Here is a 26312-nt window from a genome sequence, read left to right as displayed (position 1 = left end):
GAGGAGAGAGGGTGGAGGAACTGTCAATCAAACATCACGATAGATTTTACTCAACTCCACAGTAGCCCACAGTCACACAACGGTGGAGTTAGAACATGTTGAGTGGAGTTTTCACACTGCATTGAAACTCAGTCGTCTGAACTGAGCCTTACTCTTTCTAAATGTGCTAATTATCAAACATTAAGCTCACAAAAGTTTTCTAAATTCCTTCCTGAAGCTCATCGCAATTGGAGTCTGTCGTGGGCGTTTGCTTTTTGCTTTTGCCATGAAAATCTGTCCATTGACTGAAGCATATTTGTGCACAATTCATGGTTCATGAATTGAGTTGCAACCTTGGAAATGGATGGATTTGACAGCAGATTGCATCCAAGTCCATGTTCAGTCTGGAAGATGCAAAGTGGATAAAATCCTGATAAAAAATGAATTGAAATGAATTTTTCATACATCCCTAATGTAAACCTTTCCCATTGTAAGAGCAGTGTGATCTTATTTATTTTAATTCAGACGAATAAAATTGAACCACCTTCCTTCATAGACATTTGGGTAGAGATTCATCACCCCCACAGAACACCAGCTTTCATCATAAAGGAGGGGAGATGTTGGGTTTCATGCAACTGGCCTAATGCTTTCCATTTGCATAATATCACTGCACAGTGGGATCGTGCGTGAAGGCAGAGGCTGGTTATTGCATTGGGAGCTGGGAGAGGAATAATGGATTATTTTGTTCTTCACATGCTATATTTTATAGTCATCAAGAGATCTTCCAAACAAATGACCTTCAGTGAATCATTGCAAAGGAAGAGCTCTTATCGCATGCAAGATTGAGTTGGAGGCCTTTGGTGGGAGGCTGAGAAATGGTCCCAGAGCAGCTAGGAGTGAGGAAAAGATATATAGGAATAGCTTAACTGTGATGCTAAACTATGCTACAGAGCTGTGGCTGTGTGTTGTTATGTGATTATCTGAGGTCCAGATTTCTTCCGTGTGGAGATGCTTCACATCATGTCACAATGGCAAGCTCTAGTTGGGTTGCCAATTGTGGGGAAATGCCAGGTGCTGGTTCTCTAGAACCATTCCCCATGTTGTGTTTTGGCAACACAGTGAGGCCTGTCACATCAATGAAGGAAGTCTCCCCAAAGCAACTGGCTAGAGTGAATCAGGAAATACATTCCTAGACCTTACAACTGGGCTCAAGATTCCTGTTTGGTCTGAGTAAGCCAGAGATTAGCTCTTGCTGGCTAAAGCACATTGTTGGGGGATCTGACACAATGCTGATAGCTGTTTTCGAGACTGGAATTAGGGGATTAGATAAGAACATAAGAAATGCCATGCTGGATCAGACCAAGGGTCCAGCACTTTGTTCACACAGTGGCCAACCAGCCATCGACCAGGGATGAACAAGCAGGACGTGGTGCAACAGCACCCTCCCGCCCATGTTCTCCAGTAACTGGTGCACACAGGCTTATTGCCTCGAATACTGGATGTAGCACACAACCTTCAGGGCTAGTACCCATTGATAGACTTTGCCTCCAGGAATTTATCCAACCCCCTTTTTAAAGCCATCCAGATTGGTGGCCATCACTACATCTTGTGGTAGTGAGTTCCATAATTTAACTATGCGCTGTGTGAAGTACTTCCTTTCATTTGTCCTGGATCTCCCAACAATCAGTTTTATGGGTTGACCCTTAGTTCTAGTATTTTGAGAAAGGGAGAAAAATGTCTCCCTATCCACATTCTCCATACCATGCATAATTTTTTCACCTTTATCATGTCTCCCCTCAGCCTCCTTTTTTGGTGTGATGAATCTAGGTAAGAGAAGTGTGACACAGGAGTAGAGAAACTGATCCTGCAATGTGAGTGCAATTGGCATGGTTTGAGCAAATGTAGAAGACACATTCCTTTTGTGTCTGATTTCACAATTTGGCTGATGCCCGAGGATGCCCCAGGAGAATCAATTTGTGATTCTTTTCCAATCACAAAACTGGTTGTAAAGAACTGGCATTCTGATGATGGTCTACCAAACCAACAAAGGGTTCTGGAAAGATGGACTCCAACCTTCCCTGGAAATGATTTTTTTAAAAAAAATTGTGGTTAGTTGCAAGAGGATTCGACTTCTGACACATTTGCTTATTCCCTTCTCATCTCTTTTTGAAAAGGGAGGCAGCTTCTCTTACCTGGGCAATGGGACTGATGAACGCTACCTTCAAAGGGAAGTTATTTATTTATTTATTTATTTATTTATTTATTTATTACATTTCTATACCGCCCAATAGCCGGAGCTCTCTGGGCGGTTCACAAAAATTAAAAACATTCAAAGTATAAAACAACAGTATAAAACCATAATATAAAATACAATATAAAAGCTCAACCAGATAAAAACAGCAGCAATGCAAAATTACAAATTTAAAACACCAAGTTAAAAATTATTTATGGACTGTTAAAATGCTGGGAGAATAAAAAGGTCTTCACCTGGCATCTAAAAGCATATAACGTAGGTGCCAAGCAAACCTCCTTAGGGAGCTCATTCCACAGCCGGGGTGCCACAGCAGAGAAGGCCCTCCTCCTGGTAGCCACCTGCCTCACTTCCTTCGGCAGGGGCTCGCGGAGAAGGACCCCTGAGGATGGTCTTAGGGTCCAGGCAGGTACATATGAGAGGAGGCGTTCCTTCAGATAGCCTGGCCCCAAGCTGTTTAGGGCTTTAAATGTTAATACCAGCACTTTGAATCAGGCCTGGTAGCTAGGCTATCTCTGTCCAGATAAGGGTGCAGTTGGTGTATCAGCCTAAGCTGATGAAAGGTGCTCTTTGCCACTGAGTTCTCCTGTGCCTCAAGTGACAGTTCTGGATCCAAGAACACCCCCAAACTACAGACCCGATCCTTTAGGGAGAGTGCAACCCCGTCCAGGACAGGGCAAACATCACCTCGCCGGACAGATGAACCACCATATCAGTTAGATTTGATATGCGGCAAAACCCAGCACCCCTGGTCTTGTATTCTCCAGATGTGTTGGGCAAAAACTCCCAATGTTCCCCACCCAGCATGTCCAATGATGGGAATTGTAGCCCAATACATCTGTAAGGCACAAGGAAATGATGGGAGTTGTAGTCCAACACATTTGGAAGGCACCGGGTTTGGGAAAGCTGTGCTAAATAGGATAAGCAGCAGTCAAGCCCCGTATCTGTTCACAGGAAGCAGTGTAGGGGTTAATAAATGGTTTGTTTTGCTAAACTCATGGCGCTAACTGTTGAACTCACCCCCCAACAGCCCTATTTATATAGAGTCCTTAATATAGATCAAAGGGCTGCGTTCCTTCAGATCTGTTCAGCGTCGTCCTTCCGAGGATTGTCCGTATGATGTAGATACACAGCTTCATCTCTTCTGCAACAAAGCAACCGATCCTTTTATGCTCAGAGAACATGAGATCAATCAAGATTGCATCAAGTCGCAGCCAAGTGTGGACCCCGGATGCTTTGGAATGCATGTACCAGGTCTGGTGTGGCGTGGTAGCTGGAAACACACCCGCACACACCCGCCCAGCTTTCCAAAGAGGGAAATGTTTAAAACATTAGAAGACGGCGAGTGACTTCATGCAGATGAAGGGTGGGATCTACAAAGAGTGATGCAGAACAAGGCCACGGCGGTGCCCTCATAATCTCAGCTTGTCTGCTAGAGAGGAAACAAGCCTAGCTGACAAGCCTGCAAGGCAATGCATGAATACACAAACATGGCATTGTGACCAGATCAGAGCTTCCAAGTGCAGACTCTCTTCACGCAACAATATTAGGCTTCAAAGTCAAGAAACGGTTGAACTGGTGGTGCTCATTCAAATGTTGCCCCTGATGACTCCTAGACGGGCCTCGTTCTCACCACTTACGTAAAACTGTGTCTGGGCAGAGGCACTTCAGACTGCAAATGACAAGTGCTACTTATGTGACTGAACGTTCCTCCATACCAAAAATAAAAATAAAAACCCTCCACTTATAAAACTAGTTGTTGCCTTTCCCCTCATATGCTCATTTTCTATCTGCCAGGAGTTATTTATTACATGGAGGCATATTCAGTCATATCACGTCCAACCTGCAATCGGAAGGGTATAGTTCAGGTGCATGGTTTGTTTGTGAAATTTATATCACACTTTTCCATTAAAAAAAAAAATGCCTCAGAGGCAGCTAACAATAAACTCTGCAACATCTGAAGGTTCCCAAGTTCTCAATCCTGAGGTAAACACTGGCCCACAAATCTTCCTATATTAACAAGCACATTCTTCTAGAGCAGTCTTCCTCAACCTGGGGCGCTCCAGATGTGTTGGACTGCATCTCCCAGAATGCCCCAGCCAGCATTCTGGGAGTTGTAGTCCAACACATCTGGAGCGCCCCAGGTTGAGGAAGGCTGTTCTAGAGCAACATTCCCCAATGTGGCCCCTCCAAGTTGGTGTTGACTAAAACTCCCAACAGCCCTGGCCAGCATGGCTAATGGCCAGGGATGATAGGAGCTGTAGTCCAACAATATCTGGACAGACCCAGGTTAGGGAAAGCTCTGTTAACTATGAACCCCCACCCCAAACTAGGATCTCCTCCAAACATATGCCAAAGTTTTGTGCTAGTTTTGTACCATTCGTGCCACAAATTCCAAGTTTTGTGATACCACACACAACTGTGTACTGATACATCAAATACAGGTTGGTAGTTAACACACCAAGCGAACCAACTTGGTCATATCACCTCCAAACTTGTGCCAAAGTTTTGTGCTAGATTTGTGCTGTTTTGTTCCTCAAATCCCGAGTTTTTTGCCGGCACCAAAAGTGTGAAAATGGCGTAACTCATAGGTGTGGCACAGTGAAAGATTAAAACAAAAACATACACACAATCAGGTCAGCTCCAAGCCTGTGCCAAACTTTTATGTTAGTTTGGTGCTGTTTTGTGCCACAGATCCGGAGCTTTGTGCCATCAACTCAGGCGTGAAAACAACATGCCCTGAAATTACAACATTCTCAGATCACCTCCAAACCTATGCAAAATGGAATATAAATCTGCTGAATAAATAAACAACGCAAGCAAGCAACCTGTGATCAAACCTTCTGCTACCCTTTGATTAAAATTAGATCAGGTCACTAGGGATCAGATAAGAACATAAGAAGAACCATGCCTGGAGAAAACCCAAAAGCAGGACATGAGTGCAACACCACCCTCCTAGCCATGTTCCCCAGCAACTGGTGCATATAGGCTTACTGCCTCTGATACTGGAGGTAGCACATAGACATCAGTATCAGTAACCATTGATAGCCTTCTCCACCATGAATGTACCCAACCCCCTTTTAAAGCCGTCAAAAGTGGTGGCCATCGCTACATCTTGTCCTAGCAAATTCCATAATTTAACTATATGCTGTTTAAAGAAGCCCTTCTTTTTAGCTGCCCTGAATCTCCCACCAATCAGCTTCATGGGGTGACCCTGGGTTCTAGTATCATGGGACAGGGAAGAAAATGTCTTCTGTTGTCTAGAAGCAGTGTTCAACCTTTTGAGACTTGGGATCTACCTTTAGCCCAGAGATGCCTTTGATTACCCTTTTTGATTATTTCTTTTAACCATATATCTGTAGAGCAGTAAAGCTGCTGTTGCAACACACCTACGTAAGATCAGGCTGCAACCCAGTAGTGGGTTCTGATCGGCAAGCTGAGGAGGACCAATGTAATCTAGAAAATTCACTTCAGTGGCTTTATAGATATCTTAATTATACTCTCTCCCCCCCCCAACTCTCCTCCTTCCTTTGAAGTCAGGAAAAATGGATAGATTCAATATATACATTTCCACTCAAGCAGCCATGTAGCCTCTTTTGATTAATGAGCATCTGGGATGGTTCCGTTAATACTTTTCTAAAAAGGAAAGGCATGTTGCACAAATTGATAGATAATGTGATGCAGAAGACAGCAATCGGAATTAATTAGAGGTACGTTTCATTGTGGCATCGCCCCCTCCCTTCCTCGCCTGCTGCCTCCCCCTCCCTGGCTCTATTTTTCAAGAAGAGGGTTGTCTCCAGGGAACTTCTGCAATTCAAAGAAATGTAGATAATAATTAAGGATGTCTCAGGCAGCAGTGATGTCCAGCTGGCCGTTTCACTACAGAAAGCAATAAAATAATAATGACTAATTAGCAACACTGGGATAAACATACAAAGGTGCCGACGGGCTGCTTCTTGGAGTGGCAGGCTCTCAGCACTGTACTGGATAGGGTCCATAACCAACAGCGACGTACCTTCGGAGCCAGCAAAACACAGGTCCAGTCCTACCTAAACAGCAAGCAGAGCAACCGTCATGATTAACTGTCTAGGGCAGCATGCTGGGTCTTTTCCATCCAGCCACCTTGGCTAATAGCTAGAATTTCCTCTTCCCGTTTTTTAAAGCATCCAGGCTCCGAGCCCTCCCTGCATCCTTGAGTAAATGCAAGGAATCTTCACAAATGTGGGATTTATTATTTGTTAGGGGGGAAGGGTAGGTAGTTCCCAGACACCAGGAGGTGATAACTTCATGCATGCCTCATTTAGTAAATTAAAATGTAGTAAATAGAGCATATTGACTGTAGGCCAGCACGAAAGAGTCCATGGATAGAACAAGAGTGGAAGATGTTCTTTCTCTCTTTTAGCCCTCACCCCCATCCTTGGAAACATCCATCCACAAGGTGGTCTGTGGTTATTCTGCCCTTGATAACCCATCCTCGTTGGGGAGGGACCATAGCTCAGTGACCGAACAAATGCTTTGCATGGAAAAGGGCCCTGGTACAACATCTCCCATTAAAAGGTAGCGGGAGATGCAAATCAGGTAGCAGAAGATGGGGAGCCCTGTTTTCTGCTCGAGGCCCTAGACCAGGAGTGCACAACCTCTTTCAGCCCAAAGAGTGGATTCCATCTCGGGGGCCACATTCCAGGGGTGAGCAGGGCCGAAGGCAAATGGGGCAGGGGCACCCCCGCCCAAACGCAAACATTTGTTCTTGTTTTAATCTGAAAGCCTTTACTGCCAGGAACTAATCCTTAGGAGAAGCTTTTCAACCTTTTAGATTTGGGGGTAGGGGACTACACAAAATCCAGGAAATCACCAGGCAATTGGTGATCGTAGGAAAGAGGATAGGAGCCAGTGGAAGGAGGCATCAATTTCTGGAGACTCCTGTAGGGCCAGGTTGGGACCCCTAGAGGGTTAGATTGGGACCCCTAGAGGGCTGGATGGGAACTCCTGGTGGGCTGGCTTGGAAACCCAGATCTGAGCTCCTGCACCTCTGCCTCAGAGAGTTGCTGCCAGTCAGAGCAAATAATACCAGCCAAATGGACAAATATAAGTCTGTTGTGTATTAGGGCTGTACTTACTATTAGGCAGGGTGAGTTAGACACCTCAGGAGGTGGATGCTGCCAGCCAAGAAGCATTAATGAAGTATAAGAGGAGCTGTGCATGCCATCCTGTCTGCCCCATACTCCCTAAGCTAGCCTGCTGCCCTCAGATGCAGTGGAGGACGCTATTCCATCACCAGTGTTGAAGCAGAATTCAGTCTGATCAGCTTCATGACATGGAAGGGGAGGGCAGCATCTCATCCCTTATCTTAGGCAAACCATTGTTATCAGCCAGCCCTGAATAGCCCACCTATGTAAATGTTAGCAGAAGCACTACCTGATTTCATTTTCAAACAACTGCTCCTATATTGTCGTGTTGTTGTTTTTTTAAAAAAAGATAATAACCTCAGAATCATCAATGGCAGAAGTGCTAACTTTTCTTGTTTTAAACAATTAGGCCTCTAGTGCAGTACCTTCAACATGGAAAAAAAATGAAACCTGAGTCTCTTTTGAATGGATAATGGACAATGGCTCTGCTCTGCTCTCTCTCTTTCTCTCTCTGATGGACTTTGAATGGGGAGGTAATGAGTTACCATCATTTTCACCACATTACAGATGTTAAGAGCCAGTGCTGATTTCTATTCATCCACTGCTCCCCTCCCACCTAACCAGATCTCCTCTTTAATGAGCTGTGAGCCAATCAATAGTTCATAGCTACATGAATAACTGGGGAAGGGGGGGGGGTGATAACCGCTTATTTGGAAAGATGTAATCAGGCCCCATTCTCCGCCTGAGCCTCTCAGCTGCTTGTCAGCTCCTTCTAACTCTCGGGTAATCCGATAGACCGAAGTGAGCACCAAACAGAAGTGTGGAAAACAAGGCTGCTGCATAAGCAGGCAGGCAGGAGATGGGATGTGTTGTCTTCTCCCCTCAGGAGGGCATGCATGCAGCATCTTTTTCTTGCAAAGTGTCAACACTCCAGTGATTGATGCCCTTTGACTGGGTGACTAAAAGAGAGAGAGAGAGAGAGAGAGAGAGAGAGAGAGAGAGAGAGAGAGAGAGAGAGAGAGAGAGAGAGAGAGAGAGAGAGGAGGAGGAGGAGGAGGAGGAGGAGGAGGAGGAGGAGGAGGAGGAGGAGGAAAAATCAGTTTGATTAGTCAGGATGAACCATTTGTAAGCATGAATGGAAAGTATTCTCTTTCCCAACAGGGTAGCTACTTCATTTGGGCCTGAGTGCTTCCTGAGGAGTTTTTCACAATAAGACAATCAGACTCAAGGTATTTTCAGACACATTTATAAATCCTGCCCAGAGCCAGTCTACTATAGGTGGCTGCTAAGGAGTCCAATCCAGGACTGACTTCCATTAATCACAATGCTGAACTAGTTCAGTCCAATGGAGCAGGGCTCTCTTTACGTTCTTTTGAAAGAAAGGAGCATATTGTCCCCTCAGATCAGGTGTGCAGGACCTATTTCAGCCAGAGGCCAATTCCATTTCCACTGCATCTGCTCTGTGTTCTGCAGTGACTGATACACACAACTTGGATGTGGGGTGGAGGATTGAGGGCAATCCGCCCCTAGAATTGCAAACCTAAACATGCTAGCCAGGAGTAAATTCCAATGGACATGTTTAGAGTTTGGCTGTAGGAGTGCAAGTGGTGTTGCATTCATGGAGGCTTCCAACTCCCAATGGTCTCCCCTATGAGAGAAGGTTACAGCAACCGGGACTGTTTAGCTTGGAGAAAAGGAGGGTAACGGGAGACATGACAGAGGTGTACAGAATCATGAATGGTGCGGAGAAAGTGGGCAAATTCCTCCCTCTCACATAATACTAGAACCCAATGTCATCCCATGAAGCTGGTTGGTAGGGGATTCAGGACAGATAAAAGGAAGTACTTTCTCACACTGTGTTGTGTATAGTTAAGCTATGGAACTCACTAGCACAAGATGTAGTGATGGCCACCACTTTCGGATGGCTTTAAAAGGGAGTTGGATAAATTCCTGGAGGAGAAGGCTATCAATGGCTACTAGTCCTGATGGCTATGTCTTATATCCAGTATCAGAAGCAGTAAGTCTATATGCACCAGTTGCTGGGGAACATGTGTAGGAGGGTGCTGTAGCATCTGTGTCCGGCTTGTGGGTCCCTGGTCAGCAGTTGGTTGGCCATGGTGTAAACAGAGTGCTGGACTAGATGGACCCTTGATCTGATCCAGCAGGGCTCTGGTAACCAGAGTAACCAGGAGGTTGGGAGCTGTACTCAGTTCTGATACTGGAAATTAATTCCTAGGCTTAGCATGTGCTCAGGGGCACCCCGGCCTTTCATTCAAAGTGTGTGCAATTTGCACCTGGCTGTGGTTGATGGATCTTGGGGTTCTAGCAAAAAACAAAGGAGATCTAAGTTGCCTGGAGTCTGCTCCTCACCCCACTCTATAGGTCATGTTGCTGACATGCCTTTTGCTTCAAACACTTGGAAGGAGTCATTGTGCTTACTGTGTTGTCTCCGTGGTCAAAGCGCTTGTCCAGAAGGGGGACATGAGAAGAGATTTTCTGCTGAGCAGTGCTCGGCCACAGAATTCCTTTGTGATTTCATTCAATTGCCTTTCCTGTCTTGGTTAAGTCCTTCCATCTTCCCCCTCTCTCCTGCGTCTCATAAAATGGGTCTAATACTTTTGCGACACTTAATGCAATAAAGTGTGCAAAGCCTTTAGAAATCCTCTTAAGAGGAAGCTAAATATTGATTATTATTCATACGGCAATTATTGTTCCTTTCAGGGAAGGAGATTATTGCTGTCATTAAAACTGCTAGCAGCATCTAAGTGGTTGTATTTAAACCCTAGAAGAAAACCTGTCAATTGGATTAATTTGTGTCCTACGATGGTGACTGCTGAAGTGAACCTCCAGTCCCCCCTCAACTCTCCTCCCCAGAAACTATGTAAGAAAATATGTTACCAGCCTCGGATTTATGTGATTTTGAAACATTATCTTATAAAACTAGAGCTCAGTAGAAATGGCCTCTTGAATTTCTCCACCCTATTTGTGTGGAGAAATTATATTTTAAATTGTGTATTGTTTTAAGTAATGAGTTTAGAAGATTCCCAACTGGGGGAGTTCAAAATACAAACTCCCTCAGTTTATTTATTTATTTAGGATTTTTATGCCGCCATTCAGCCAAAAAAGGCTCTCATGGCGGCTTACAAAAGTATTTCTTGACAGTCCCTGCCCACAGGCTTACAATCTAAAAGACATGACACAAAAGGAAAGGGGATTGGGAGGGAGGAGGAGTGGGGGGGAAAGGAAAGCAAATTCAGGCACTACAATCTTAGTTGCAAAGTTCAGCAGTTACAGTTGACAGCAGGAGGGAGGGGACTCTCAGCTGGAGCTGGACCCAGGCACGGTGGAGAGGTGCCTGGCTGCTGCTTCCTCCCTCACTGGTGGCCTCTGCAGAGACAGTTCTGACAGTTCAAAAAGCCTCACCCCCAACTCAGCTCAGGGCCAGATCTAGTCAAAGGCAAGTCCCACTGAAAATGGAGTTTGAATCTGAGGGCTGAAAAAACATATGAATGAATTCCAAAAAAAATTTTTAAAAAAATGACACACCATGTGCAGGTAGGGATGGTTGAAAATTTTATTTGGCTCATTTTTTGATAAGCAAAATTCACAGATTTCTATATAAATGGACAGGAAGGAACTTGAGATTTAAAAAAAACTTCCCAGCCACAGAGGAATTTTGCAACGATTTCAAAACTATTTCTATTTTTTGTTTTCCTAAATAAAATAAAAAAATTCAACTAAATGAAAAACAATACATAAGGCACTAAAAAAAAGTAATACTGTAGCCAACAAAAGTAAGCAATGAGCTTGAACCATGGGGAACCAGACAAAAAAATGAGAGCTACTACAAAATGTCGCAGTGTATCCACACCCAGTAGCGGGAGAGTCTCTTTATGGGGTTCCATCCACTTTCTTTCTCCAGAATACTACAAGGGGTCAATTCACTCTACCTCCTTCCCTTCCTCCATTTTTCCATTTCGTTTTTCCAATTCACACATAATACTGTGGTTCCTGGAGGCCACTGAGCATACTAAGTTCTCCATTGCTTATTTTTGCATCCTCCCTTTTAAAATCCACATCTCAAGATTCACCCAAGTATGCTGATCCCTCCCTTTTGTTTCAAAGTGGTCTGTTGGCACTCAACCATCCAAGTTTATGATTTGAAGGAAGAATTCATGTTTCAGAATGCCTGCTTGCCTCAACTTTGAAACTTAGAAGCTTGGAAATGTGAGTGTTGGCAGTGCTGGCAGTATCATTACCAGTTCTGTGAGTTGGTGGCAGAAGAAATACAGAGTGATGACATCATATCACACATCGCGTTATTCTAGGCTTTACCAGAAATAGCAGCGCAAGATATACAAAAACAGCAGTACCTCTCTCTCTCTCTCTCTCTCTCTCTCTCTCTCTCTCATGACTTCTAATTCCAGACTAAAACTGATGTTTTGCAATCCATCATTGTCACTTAAGGCTTAGGTGACCTCGGTGGCATGGAGTGCCTTTTACAAACTCCGGTTGGTGGCCCAGCTATGCCCCTATCTGGACAGGGATAACCTGGCTTCAGTTGTCCATGCTCAGGTAACCTCCAAGTTAGATTACCGCCCAGAGAGCCCTGGCTATGGGAGTGGTATATAAGTGCAATAAATAAATAAATAAATAAATAAATAAATAACTGCAATGCACTCTACGTAGGGCTGCCTTTGAAGATGGTTCGGAAGCTGCGAAATGCAGCAGCCAGACTGATGTCGGGAACCAGAAGGTTCGACCATATAACACCTACTCTGGTCCACTTGCTGCCTGTATGTTTCTGAGCCCAATTCAAGGTGCTGGTTTTGACCTATAAAGCCTTACACGGCTTGGGACCACAATACCTGACGGAACGCCTCTCCCGACGTGAATATACCTGGTCACTACGTTCAACATCTAAGGTCCTCCTCTGGGTGCCTACTCCGAGAGAGGCTCAGAGTGTGGCAACGAAGGACAGGGCCTTTTCAGTGGTGGTCCCCAGATTATGGAACAATCTCCCTGATGAGGCTTGCCTGCCGCCAATGCTGCTATCTTTCTGGCGCCAGGTTAAGACTTTCCTCTTTGCCCAGGCATATACCGGCACATCTTAATTATCCACATGTTTAGTTTTTTAATGGTTTTTAATGTTTTATGTGTGTATGTTCTGTTCTGTGTTTTAGAATTTCAAATTTTGTATACTCGTTTTTATCTTAATTTTAGAATTTCTGTAAACCAGAGAGCCCTGGCTATGGAAGCGGTATATAAATAAATAAATAAATAAATAAATAAATAAATGTTTTGCACTCGGCTGGAACAACCACAAAAAACAAACTGATTAGTGTGAGCATTTCCGTGTGTTCGACTGTGACAAGCCATCAAATGGGTGGTCTGAGTTATGGTTCAAATAGAATGAAATTATACCATTACTGCCATTCTTTGTTTTAGACCAAATTCTTTCCTTTGCATAGTGGACTGAGTCCCAGCTGCTGCCCCCAAGTCTTCATAAAGCGAGCTGTATGTATCTCGCAGTGAGAGAGCCCTGTCAGCAATGTGGTAAATAAGTAAAGTGGAAGAAATATGTTATTGCTTTCATATCTAATGTCTAAACCCATCTCGGTCAATAAAGGTTGAACACAGGAAAACCCACTGAAGCTTAAATTGCCTGTCGACCACCTATAGATGCCATCAATGATTGGCGTACAAACAGTAATATAATATCTGCAGAATAGCCTGGTACGCTGCATAAGAACTTGGAAACAATCGTAAAAGCTTTTGATTCAGTATTCTTAGAAGAGAACCTTTCGGGGGGCGGGAACCTTTTGCCCCTGTATATAACTGATTTCATCCAATAAGCTTTGATGGAAAGAGTGTCCCTTGAATGTCCTTCACCTTCCGCTTCTTAATACATTTTCTTCTGGGTGAGGGAAGGAGATCCTAGATGCAGGAAATGATCTCAAGTGCCCAGGAATAAAATCATTTTGTCGCTAATGGCCACCATTCCAAGAGCATCCAAGACATTGCAGTGCCCTCCGACAGGCAATCAAAAATATGAAAATCTCAAGGCTCTCTCTTGATACTGTCAAGTCAATCTTAATGATTTCATCCCATATCCTGGTTATCGTCTCATCTCTTGCAGGGGTCAATTCTTAACTGCTTTTGCTTTGTTTCGGGAACTGTTAGTGCGTTATTTCTCAGTGAAATGGGAAACAAAACAGAAATGGAAAAGTTCTGGATTATTTCCTGGGATGGAGGGATTTCTCATCTTAACTATTATTATCTTTGTCTAGAGTGGGGCAGCTTTGGATTTTATAACCTTGGGTGTGGAAGGGTTTTGTACGGCAGCCCCCTCTTTGCCTGCGTTTCACCAGCTGGTGGAAACATTTCTTTTTCATTTGTTTTGCCAGGCTTTGCCTTATTTCGTTGTACTTCAGGTGGCATTATATCTACAGTTCCCACTCTGTTCTTATTTCATGGTATTTTTAATGCATTTTTATGATTTTGTGATTTTAATTTGTTATATGACACTTTGATCGGCATATAATCTATTGTCTATTATAGATAGATAATAGAAGACAGATAGATATGAGAGAGAGAGAGAGAGAGAGAGAGAGAGAGATATTTTATTAATATTTTATTAATAATAAAAGATATTTTATTAATAATAAAATATTATTTATTTTATATTATTATTATTATTATTATTATTAATAATAATAATAATAATAATAATAATAGAGGCGTAACTGATTTGCCTAACTGATTTGCCGTGGCCTCGTGTTCTTCTTGCCAGACCCCTGCCAGCCAGCTATTTCTTTTTGGCATGCAGCATGAGCCACCAGATGGGCCATGGATGCCTAGTGAGCAGCACGTGGCATCCCACTGCCCCATGAGCCACGATTTTGTGGAAAAGTATATAAGCTATAGACAGAAATTGCAGTTTCCTGAAAAACAGCAGTCATAAATAGCACCATTTGCACAATATTGCAGGTGTAAATGTTCTAATTATTTGCTCCAAAGGGAACCGTGCATAACCACAGAAAGTCTTTTATTTTTTCCAAAAAAAACCCAAATCTGAATTCATAATCTGCAATAAATCCTGCCACTGTGGTTCAGTTTCCTCAGTCACATACAAATTAGAATCCACACACTGTGCCAAGGAAGCACCCCCCACAAGAAAAGCACACTTCGGAAATTCTGTGATGATTTACTCTGGAATAAATACCACTCACTGGTTCTGACCTCATAAATCAGGGACGTGTGTTAGAATAACGATGCCAGACGTAAACAGGCATTGAGCTGGGAGAAAAGGCCGATTTCCTTAACCGGGTTCCTTGATTATGTGAACAAATGTGTCATCAAAGTATGCTTTCTGCTTTCAGACTTTTTTTATACAGCACATCCCTTGATCTGGTTGCAGCACATTCCCCTTGTGCAATGTGTGTTATTCCAAAACTGTAATCCAATGTGTCACCATCGTACCACACCTTGTTATTGACGATTGAGAAAATGGTGGCTGGTGGTGGTAGAAATTACATCTTTGACTGCAACCTCAACTTGGCTGACGTTGTGTTACCAGTGGTGTAGGGGTAAATTTTGAAGTGTGGGGCCGGATCTACACCAAGCAGGATATGACACTTTGAAAACAGTTTGAAAACTGTATATGGAGTGAGTCCTGGGCCCCAACAGTTGCCACAACTGTTATAAACCATTTTAAAGCAGTCATAGAATCATAGGATAGTAGAGTTGGAAGGGGCCATCGAGTCCAACCCCCTGCTCAGTGCAGGAATCCACCTTAAAGCATACCTTTCAGATGGTTGTGTAGATCCTGCCATGGTTTCTCCCAGGCATATTAGTTGAAGCTGGATGAATGGCAGGAGCTATCTGAGAAGCAGCTCCTAACTCCAACCTATAATGACAGACCCTGTAGCCGTGCTCCCACACCCCCAAGCAGAATCCAAAAATGCAGGCTGTTGTGTTGAACCACATCAATAAAGCAGTTTTCATTCTCATCAGGAGCAGGTCTTTGGTAAAGCTCATGGGTCACATTTACCCATTCAAGACCATCCACTCCCAAATTATTTACATTACAACAAGGAACAACATGTTGTTGCTGGGAAAATCCATTTCTTCCCAGCTAAAGTGAGGGTTGCAGCTAAGCATAGAGAAAATAGCAGAGCCTGAGGGCATGGAGGCGCCGCTATTTTCTCATTGTTCCAGCACTTCAACCCTATGCACTCTGTGGCCACCACCCACTCTGAGCCATGTTTATTCTCTTGGATCTGTGTATCTTATCTTTTCTATAATCTGGTGGATTGGATTTGAGCCTCATGAACCAAACCATGCTTTGTTTTCTTCACAGTGCCTCCAGATGACCCAATAATTACCGGTGGCCCGATCATCAGCCTGCGAGCTGGAGATCCTCTGAATTTGACCTGCCATGCGGACAACGCCAAGCCAGCAGCATCCATTATTTGGATGCGGAGAGGGGAAGTAATCAATGGAGCAACCTATTCCAAAGTAAGGAGACTTCCTCGTGTGAGTTAGATGCCAGGAGTCCTATGCATGGTTTGGAAGAATTGCCCTCGATCAAGAGATATTTTCGAAATGCAGCTGCCTTTTTTTTTTTTTTTTTTTTTCGTTACAGCATCAGCTCACACAGTTGGGGATGGCCAGGCCGTCAAACTAGAGATGTACAAGGATTTTGTTTCAGTTCATTAAACATCAGAGCTTAGCCTGTTCACAGCCCAGAACACAAATCCACTATTTTGGGGAAACACTCACATCTACCCAAACTTGTGATTGAAAAACGTATTCAGTAGCAAAATGTGCTCTTCTTTTTTTTAAGCATTTTGAAGTGTGTGTGTGTGTGTGTGCTTACTCAAATGCACACTTTCCCCATTTGAACAATAAAGAAGCTTGCATTTGGGAAAGAGGTGGAATTAGATTTGAGCTTTACTGATTCTCTCATCCCTACATAAAACATATCTACCTCTGCATGGAGCATTCAAATCACAGCATTTACTAAATATATATATGTATGTATCTCCCTTCTTGGTGGAACGCAATGCACCATTCTGAGTCAGGCAGGATCTATACTACAGCTTTATAAAGCTATTGAAGTGTACTGACAACTGTTGGGGCCCAGGACACCTTCCGTATACCATTTTCTTACCACTTTCAAAGTGTTACATCTCCCATCCAAGTGCTGACCAGACCCAGGCATACTTAGCTTCAGTAAAGTTATTGCTTTATATGTTTTCCTATCATGTCCTGGGACCTTGTGTGTGGTGGATGCCAGAGACACACAGAAAGCAAGGACAGCTGAAAGAAGTTTATTCTTCACAGAGTGGGTAATTGACTGCCACAAAATATGATGATAGTCGGCAGCTTAGATAGCTTTGTAAAACAAATATTAGACATATTAGGTCTATCAATGGCCTTTTCCCTCCCCATCCCCTTTCTCCTTCCATGTCATGTCCTTTTAGATCAGAGGTGTTAAAGCTTTTCAAATTTGGATTCAAATTTAGAGAGGCTGTCAAGGACTACATTCCAGTGGGGTGTGGAGCCACAGACAAAAGAATATAAACACAGAGTAAGTTCAAGCTCTTACTGCCAGTCACTAAGCCTTAGGGCATGTCTAGACGGGGCGTATCCCGGGGATCATCCTGGGATCGTACCTGTGTATCCACATGACACACAGGGAATCCTGGGAGCAGGGAGGGACAATCCCATCCTTGGCCCAGGATATCGCCCTACCCTTTCATTTTCATTTTTCCTGCGGAACGTGTGGCACACTGTCGTGGTTTTGTCCCGGCTCCTTGCGAGGAGCTGGGAACCAGGCACAGAGCTCTGTGCACATCAGGAGTGGGGTGGGGGGAACGTGAGGTGTGTTTTTTTTAAAAAAAAAAAAAAATAAAGCTTACAATTTCATTTGAGCGATCATTTTCCTTTTAAAAAAAAATCCAAAATGGCGGCCGCGACATCCTCTTCCTCCTGGGACACCTTGCGCCACATGTAGACAACGAGGACGATCAAAAAATCATGAGATCAACTCCCTCAACCCCTCTCGTCTAGCCATGCCCTTAGCAGAGCCAATTTTAAAACCAAGGCTTTGCAGGAAATAAACATTATTCTGGGCAAAGGGTCCCCATTGCAAGTGGAGGTGCCTATAGAGCCATGTGGCTATGTGGCTTCCTTCTGTCCCAGGGCATCCCCGTTTTGCGAGCATGACGCGTGGCTATAACTTCGCAAAGAGTGCTCAGCGCCTGAGTGCAGCTTTTATGTTAGTTTCTACGAGTTTATTTCCACTGAAAAGGGACATTTTTCTGCTGAAAAATACCACCGAGCTCAGGGAGCAAAGACTGAAGAAAAGAAATAACTCTAACCTCTCTGTATTATAAGCAGCAATCGCTGGGATGTTGGTAGCAACATCATTCCCTTCAGGAGAACTTTATCTTTGGCCATCGTGAAGTTTTTATTATTGTAGGAACGCGGAACTGGATTTATCTCCCTTTTGTCATATCTTCATATTCAGACCGGGAGATCGGGCCACTTTCCCAACAAGTATTGCTAATCATTAGTTAGTGTGATGGAATGGAAGGGAGAAGCCAGAAGCCAAGGGGTTAGAGGCATGTAATCAAACATGGCAGTAAGGAATGAGCAGTGCTGGAGCTGAGCCAGAACAACTGTCCTATGAACATCAGATGCTGTGTTGCACTGAATCAGACCATTCATCCATCTAGTCTAGCACTGTCAACACTGGCTAGTATTGGCCTTCTAGCAAAAGTCTCTCGTCACTTGCTACCTGGCCCCTTTACCTGGAGACACCAGGGACTGAAGTCATGTAAGTTGCTTTTATCCCACGTTTATTTATTTATTTATTTATTTATTTATTTATTTATTTATTTATTGCATTTATATCCCACCTTTTTTCCTCCAAGGAACCCATAATCTTCCTCTTCTCCATTTTATCTTCACAACAACAACCCTGTGAGGTAGGTTGGACTGAGAGTCTGTGGCTGGCCCAAAGTCACCCATTGGGTTTCAATGGCCAAATTGGGGACTAGAACCTGGACCTCCCGACTCCCAGTCCAGCACTTTAGCCACTATACCACACTGACTTTCCACGCCCTCAAAAGGCAGTAAGGATGAAATCATTAATGAGATAAATATCAAAACAATCCATAAATCAGCATGGGATTAAATTTAGTTAGCCAACAATAAAATCAGTGAAAGGTTTGATGGAATAAAAATGTCACAAGGGTGGGGAGAAAACAAAGTTCATTATTAAGGGAGTTCCCAAACTTTGGGGGCAACCACTGATAGGGCCCTGTGCTTGGTTCCCGCTAACTCAATCTTTCTTAGTGGTGGGCCACAGACAAGGTCTGAGAATAAGTTCTGAAGCCAATCTTAAGGCCTGGGTAGGAAATAACCTATGGCTGCAAGAGCTGGACCATAAGGAAAGCTGAGCGAAGGAAGATAGATGCTTTTGAACCGTGGTGTTGGAGGGAAATTCTGAGAGTGCCTTGGACTGCAAGAAGATCAAACCAGTCCATACTCCAGGAAATAAAGCCAGACTGCTCACTTGAGGGAATGGTATTAAAGGCAAAACTGAAGTACTTTGGCCACATAATGAGAAGACAGGATACCCTGGAGAAGAGGCTGATGCTAGGGAAAGTGGAAGGCAAAAGGAAGAGGGGCCGACCAAGGGCAAGATGGATGGATGATGTTCTGGAGGTGACAGACTTGACCTTGGGGGAGCTAGGGGTGGCGACAGCCGACAGAAAGCTCTGGCGTGGGCTGGTCCATGAAGTCACGAAGAGTCGGAAGCGACTGAACGAATAAACAACAAGGAAATACGTGCCACATTTGAATTACAAGGAAGCATAGAAAGAGGGGTCTTGGTGGTTGCTCCACAATGATGAAACTTGAACATTGTCCAAAACTGATGAAAGATTGTTTTTAGCTGAGTGAGCTTTTTCAGGTTCTGGAGATATGGCAGCAGATGATTGGGTGAGTTAATGTTATATTCATAGCTATTTAATTGGTCTTCAATTGCATTTTAATAGACTTTTAATGGGATACATACACATTTTTAATATTTGTAATTAATATGTGTGTGTTTTAAAATTAACTATTATCTCCCATGAGCCTTTAACATGGTACATATGATGCATTTCAATAAATCCTCACATGCTGTACTCCTGTCTTATACGTTTATTGATTAATTCCTGGAAAAGTGGCAATGGCAACCAATCCTCTCATCAATTTCCAGAAGTTTCAGCTTTTGATGGCATCATATTTCAAATTGGAAGTGACCCAAAGAGCACCCTATAGAGGGGTTTCCTAATTAGTTTAACAGAGTGTTGCAACCTTAGCTGTAACATAAGAATGCAGTTTAGGCTGTCCTACGATCCCAAGAATTCACATGGCCGTATCAACAGATGTATGAAAGGGGGCGTGGAAAGCAGGATCATAGAATCATAGAATGGTGGGTTGGAAGGGATCACAAGGATCATTTATTCCAATCCTCTGCAATGTGCAGGAAAACCAATTAAACAATCCATGAGAGGTGGATGTCCAGCGGAGAACCCACAACCTCCATAGGTAGACTGTTCCACTGTTGTACAGATCTTACCATCAGGAAGTTCTTCCTTATATTTGGATGGTTCTTCCTTATAACCTGGGTGGTTTTTAACATATTCCCATTATTCTGGGTCCCAATTCATGTGGCAATGGAAAATTGTTCTTGACCATCTTCCCTGTGGCCAATTTCATGTACCTGAACAATGATAACATGTCTCCCCTCAGTCTTCTTTTCTCCAGACAGAAGATCCCAATTTCTTTCAGCTGTCCTCATAGGACATGTCCTCAAGTCCCTATATCATTTTTGTTGCCCTCCTCTGAACCTGTCCTAACCTGTCAATGTCCTTCTGGATCATACCTGTTGATTCCAACCCCCAACCACCCCACATCTATTGAGAGGTCAGAACTCTTAGGGCACAATCCTAGGCATGTTTAGACAGAAAAAAAAGTCCTACAATGCTGAGGATTCCCTGAATGGAGCATGGCTGCCTGGGAGTTGTAAGAATTGTTTCTGTTTAAGCATGCATGGGATTTCACCCTTGGGCATGTAAAAATGCATGTGTATAAGCTTCCATGCAAATCATGGATCCTGGAAAACACAGGGTCCCCAATTGTGTGGAAGCTCTGTTCTAACCTTCCAATGAATATGTGGAGGTCTGGAATAGCAGCAGTATTATTTGCACATTCATACCCACAGATGTGGTCATGCCAACATGGCTAGAGATGAGAGAATTAACAATGGTTGTGTTCATCGAGGTTCTCGAAGTTCCACGTCGGTGTTCACTCTGCCTCGCTACAGTTGTCAACTATCATCTGTCTTTCTTTTCATTTGAATGGAAAGTGCACATTTTGGAATGCTTTTTTGGGAAGTGTGCACCCACATGCACACTCCCACCCTGCAAGGCAAAGGCCAGATCTGCACTAAGCAGGATATGACACTTGGGGCATGTCTACACCATATGGTGTAGACAGAGGGAGGGGGAAGGATCTCACAATATGCTGATCGCAAGATCCTTCCCCTGGATTCACACATGGCACGTGACATCTGGGGAGGAAGCAGGAATGTTGCAGCTGCCTTCTTTTGTGGAAGCAGCAGGGCTGGTCATGCAAGAACGAGGCCCCACTCCAATGAAAAAGTAGGAAAAAAATCTCCCCCCCCAAAAAATATATATATATATATATGCCCCAAACCCATCCCTGCCATTTCAGGGGTGGTGAAATTGCTGCCACCCCCTCACCTGATGGGCACAGAGCCGGTCATGGCCCCATGCCCATTTCTGGTGCTGCACTTACTCACGAGTAAGCGGGCACCAGGTGGGACAAGCGCCCACACCTCCTGTGGTCTCAAGATAATCCCAGGACCATGGGCAAAATCGGGATAACCGGGCAACCAGTTATCCTGCGAAAATGGAGGGGTTGTCCCTGGTTACACCCAGGATCCCCTGTAAATCATGTGGCTGCACAGGGATGACCACGGGATAAAAGTCTCATGTAGACATGCCCTTTGAAAACAGTTTGAAAACTGTAGATGGAGCGTGTCCTGGGCCCCAACAGGTGTCACTACTGTTATAAACTGTTTTAAAACAGTAGTGCAGAGCCTGTCAATGATGCATATATTTTTAAACCTGCACATTTTTTCAAGTGCTCATTTTTCAGATGCAAACCAAATTCAGGACTATATGGGAGCTTTTCCCAAAATACGCACTCACATTCTTACTCACATTAAGAGGTGTCAATGGGGCAAATTTGAGTAAATAATGAAACAAAATGAAATTCTCGTACAGCCCTAAGCAAGACTAATAACTCTCAAAGACAAGCAGCTTTCTCATTTTATTAGTGGACATAGAGTGGGTTTCCAGTATTATGATGAAGAGAGTCAGTTTGGTAGGCTAATGTGCATGTTGATCAGTTTATGGTAACAGGCCAGGGATCAGAGGAACGCGGAAAATAAAAAGTCCATATCGTTCTGTTGCACTGCAAAATGTGCAAACCCCGTTTTTGATTCCATTCCTTGGCTAGATACAGTTTTCTCCGGTCGAGTCTGCCTCTGCCGCCTGTCTGCAGCTTCATCTGCATTAGGCAGCCTCATCCTGCAGGCCTTCTGGTTGCTATCGGAGCATCCAGCATCGGATTTGCATAAGCGGCGTGACCTTTCTCTCTCTGCCATCTGATTTGCCTGCAGTATTACAGGAGGATTCTTGCTTTATTGCACCCAAATCCTAAGACATTTCATTTCTCCTGCCATCAGCAGTCTCTCCGGAAACAGCCAGCTGGCTCGTGAGTGCCAAAGAGGCAGGAGCAAGAGGGGAACGGTCTGGATTTTCCAAGCCCAGAAAGATGACACTATTTGCATCACAGATGAGGATGTGGTTGTTGGTGGTGATGATTTTATTAAATATATTACTTAGCCATCTTTCAGGACAGTCGTCTTCCAAAATCGCCTCTCCTGTTTTCACATATGTCTCCCTCCTTCTCATTCTGTAACCTTGATCAACACAACAGGCTCACCTTCCCTCTGACCAAAATGCCACGTGGACGCCGCAGAACAATTAAGCCGGCATCTTGACCTTGTCTCTTAGAAGCGTAGGCTAATTAGGACCACAAAGGGCTGACCTCTCTCTGGTCTGACTGGGGTGAAATTAATTCCAGAGGAGCCCATTAATATGCAAGGCCATCAACATGATTTTCTAGGCCTGGAACAAGATGTGCCAAGGCCTACTCCTTCCCAGGACCCCGTTCCCACTGGAGAAAGGAGAACAGAATGCAGGAAACCATGGAAATCAGGATGGAGCCATGAGCCAAAAGCAAAGACACACACTCACAGCCATACACCCAAACACTCATCTCTCATTTCATTGTTTTTAAAAAGCTCTCACAGAGTCATTGTGGTTTCTAGGGTGGCCGTGTACCCCACTTTTCAGAGGCACTCCTCTACTTAAAGGGCTCTCAGAGGACAGTTCTCTATTCAAAGTTGACCTCTACTGGAAGAGCTGACAAGTCACAAACCAATTTGAAGATAAAGATCATAGAATCATAGAATAGTAGAGTTGGAAGGGGCCTATAAGGCCATCTAGTCCAATCCCCTGCTCAACACAGGAATCCACACTAAAGCATACTTGACAGATGGTTGTCCAGCTGCCTCTTGAATGCCTCTAGTGTAGGAGAGACCACAACCTCCTTAGGTAACTGGTTCCATTGTTGTACTGCTCTAACTGTCAGGAAGTTTTTCCTGATGTCCAGCCGGAATCTGATTTCCTGTAACTTGAGCCTGTTATTCTGTGTCCTGCACTCTGGGATGATCAAGAAGAGATCCTGGCCCTCCTCTGTGTGACAACCTTTCAAGTATTTGAAGAGTGCTATCATGTCTCCCCTCAATCTTCTCTTCTCCTATTCTCCTATATATTCTATTGTGCCCATGAGCTGGCGGGATCCACCGCTCATGCAACAGGGCTTTGAGTTTTCTAAAAACATAAGCCTAAATAAGCAGAAACATTTTTTTCAAGAACAGGACTGACTTGTCCTGATCTGGAAATGATATTTTCCAGTAATTTCCAGTGTTATTTTTAGAAGTCTCCAGCTAACTCACCTGTTTTTGTCAGCTTCTGCATCACTGTACAAGCTACTTGCAGCCTTCTGAAGCACTGTGCAAGCTACTTGCAGACTTCTCAACTCCCTTACCAGTCACCATTTTGCACAAAATGGTGACCTGGATCTATCCAGGAAGGTCAACTTGTGCAAAATCGCAGCTGAGGCACTTCTGGTAAAGATGATCCTGGTAGTTCCACATGGCCCTATGACCCACTTAGAGTCCACCAGGAGAAGAGCCTTCATTGTGGTGGCCCCTTCTCTTTGGAACTCCCTGCCTCTGGAGGTCAGGCAGGCACCAACTTTGTACTCCTTCGGCACCTCCTGAAAACATCATTATTCCAGGAAGCCTTTCCTTAATATCCAGCCACGAGTCACTGTTTTTGCTTCTTTTAAAATCTGTTTTAAGTGTTTTATTCTGTTTTCATTTTCATTTTATCTTGTACACTGCTCCGAAATTTTCAATTGGGAGCGGTATATAAATATTGTAAATAATAATAATAATAATAATAATAATAATAATAATAATAATAGACTGCTTTACAGCCACCATTTATGCAGCATGACCTTAACGGAAATGCCCCAGCACCATTTTGTACAAAATGGCGGCACAGCAATGGGGCGGGCTGACCCATCAGGTGCTCACCGAGCTGCAAGGCAGTCATGAGCCTACTCAGAAGCCAGCTCAGTGAGCAGGGTCTGGGTGTCTGGATGCCTGGACCCACCTGGACACTCACAACATCCCTAAACCCTCTTGCACAAACACTGGATTCCGCAAATGCAACAGAACAAGCAGGGGAAGAGCATCCCACTGGACACTGACCCAAGAAGGGAGAACAGGGACCTGGAAGTAAGCATCTGGACAGCAGACTGACCAGACACAGAGGTACTCACCAGGTCATAGTCTTCCCCACTATGGTGAGATGTATAACATTTTGAATGGAACTATACAGTAATTCTCTCTAAATTCTCATCTATCAACTAGCACATACAAATTGTATTAAAATTGGAATCCTCCTTTGCCCTCTTTTCTAGTTATTACTGCTCCCTTTTTAGCAACGCATAAAGTGGCCATCCTAGCTGTTGCTGGCTCGCATTTCAAAGTGCTTGCCGTCTTCTAAGTTCCCACTGAGGACCCTGTTCCTTGCAAGCCTGAACGTGCAATCATTTCTAATGCCTTGTGATCCTTCTAAAACCCCATTTCCATCATCCCCCTCCATTACCAAAGACAGCAAGAAGGTGGCAATAGATTAATGTTGTACATTAATTATAAATATTAAAAATGTGGATGTGTTTCATTAAAAGTCTATTAAAATGCAATTAAAGTCCGGTTAAATTGCTTATAAATATAATGCTAGCCCACCCCATTCTTACACTGCCTGAACCCCATCACCATAAAAGCCAGTCCAGATTGAAAGGTTCCTTTGGGCTTTGGGGGAATTGGGAGTTCATCACCTTCTATTTCAAAAACAGTGTGTGAAAATGCTATCTTATCGGGATGGAATGGGTAGCATGTGATGCTTGGGTCTTCAACATGGTGCCCATGGGTGCCAATGTCCCCATGGATACCTGTGTGTGTAGCCCCTCCTGATTTTTATTTTATTTCTTAAGCTGTCATCCTGCAAAGTGAAGTACTGCTCTCCAGCCCATTTTTATTTGTGTTCAAGAGAGTGTTTTTGTGCTTTGAAATTCAGAATCCATCTCTGCCTTGTATTTAGGCTCTTAAGAACATAAGAAGAGCCCTGCTGGATCAGACCAAGGGTCCATCTAGTCCAGCACTCTGTTCACACAGTGGCCAACGAGCCATTGGCCAGGGATGAACAACCAGGACATGGTGCAACAGCACCCTCCCACCCATGTTCCTCAGCAACTGGTGCACACAGGCTTACTGCCTCAAATACTGGAGAGAGCATACAACCATCAGGGCTAGTATCCATTGATAGCCTTTGCCTCCAGGAATTTATCCAATCCTCTTTTAAAGACATCCAAATTGGTGGCCATCACCAATGAACTGCCCAGAGAGCTTCAGCTATTGGGCAGTATAAAAATGTAATAAATAAAATAAATACATCTTCTGGTAGTGAGTTCCATAGTTTACCTATGCTCTGCACACTTGGCCAACTTACTTTTCTTTCTGTCCCATGGCTTTGCCTTCTGGAAATGAGTCTTGGTCACTATGGTAGCCATTTTGTGAATGAGGCCACAGGCTAGAGATTCTCCATCTTCCATATGAACCAATTTCTGTTTCCAGCAATGGCCAGCAAATAAGAACAGAAGAAGAGCTGTGTTGGATCAGAGCAACATCCATCTAGTCAAGCATTCCGTTTACACAGTAGCTAACTGGCTGCCCATGAAAAGACCACAAGCAAGACATGAGTGCAACAGCACTCTCCTGCACATGTTCCCCAGCAACTGGTGCATGTGCCACCTCTGATACTGGCAGTGGCCTATAGACATATCAGGACAAGTAACCAATGATAGCCTAATCTTCCATTAATTTGTCTAATCCCCCTTTAAAGCCATCCAAATTGGTGGCCATCACTACATCTTGTGGAAGTCAATTCCATAGTTTGTGAAGAAATACTTTCTTTCATCTATCCTGAATCTCCCACCAGTTAGCTTCATGGGATGACTTCAGGTTCTAGTATTATGAGAGAAGGAGAAAAAATATCTCCCTATCTACTTTCTCCACACCATACATAATTTTGTACACTTCTATTATGCGCACCCTTACCATTTTTTTAAGCCAAACAATCCCAGATGTCATAATACTTCCTCACAGG

At 43.9% G+C, this 26312-nt stretch overlaps 1 protein-coding gene across 1 annotated transcript in view; it reads left to right on the top strand.

Moving 5' to 3' along the window:
* KIRREL3 (kirre like nephrin family adhesion molecule 3) overlaps positions 1-26312 on the top strand; it is a 772855-nt gene that overhangs the window by 566730 nt on the left and 179813 nt on the right. The window contains exon 5 of the mRNA XM_063139310.1: positions 15719-15876. Within this exon, the coding sequence (XP_062995380.1) occupies positions 15719-15876 (158 nt within the window). The remainder of the gene's footprint in view (positions 1-15718; positions 15877-26312) is intronic.

The sequence above is a fragment of the Elgaria multicarinata genome, chromosome 12, assembly GCF_023053635.1.
Source record: "Elgaria multicarinata webbii isolate HBS135686 ecotype San Diego chromosome 12, rElgMul1.1.pri, whole genome shotgun sequence".
NCBI classification, from domain to species: Eukaryota; Metazoa; Chordata; class Lepidosauria; order Squamata; family Anguidae; genus Elgaria; species Elgaria multicarinata.
The sequence above is the reverse complement of the archived record's forward strand: the minus strand, read 5'-3'. Positions and strand labels throughout refer to the sequence as shown.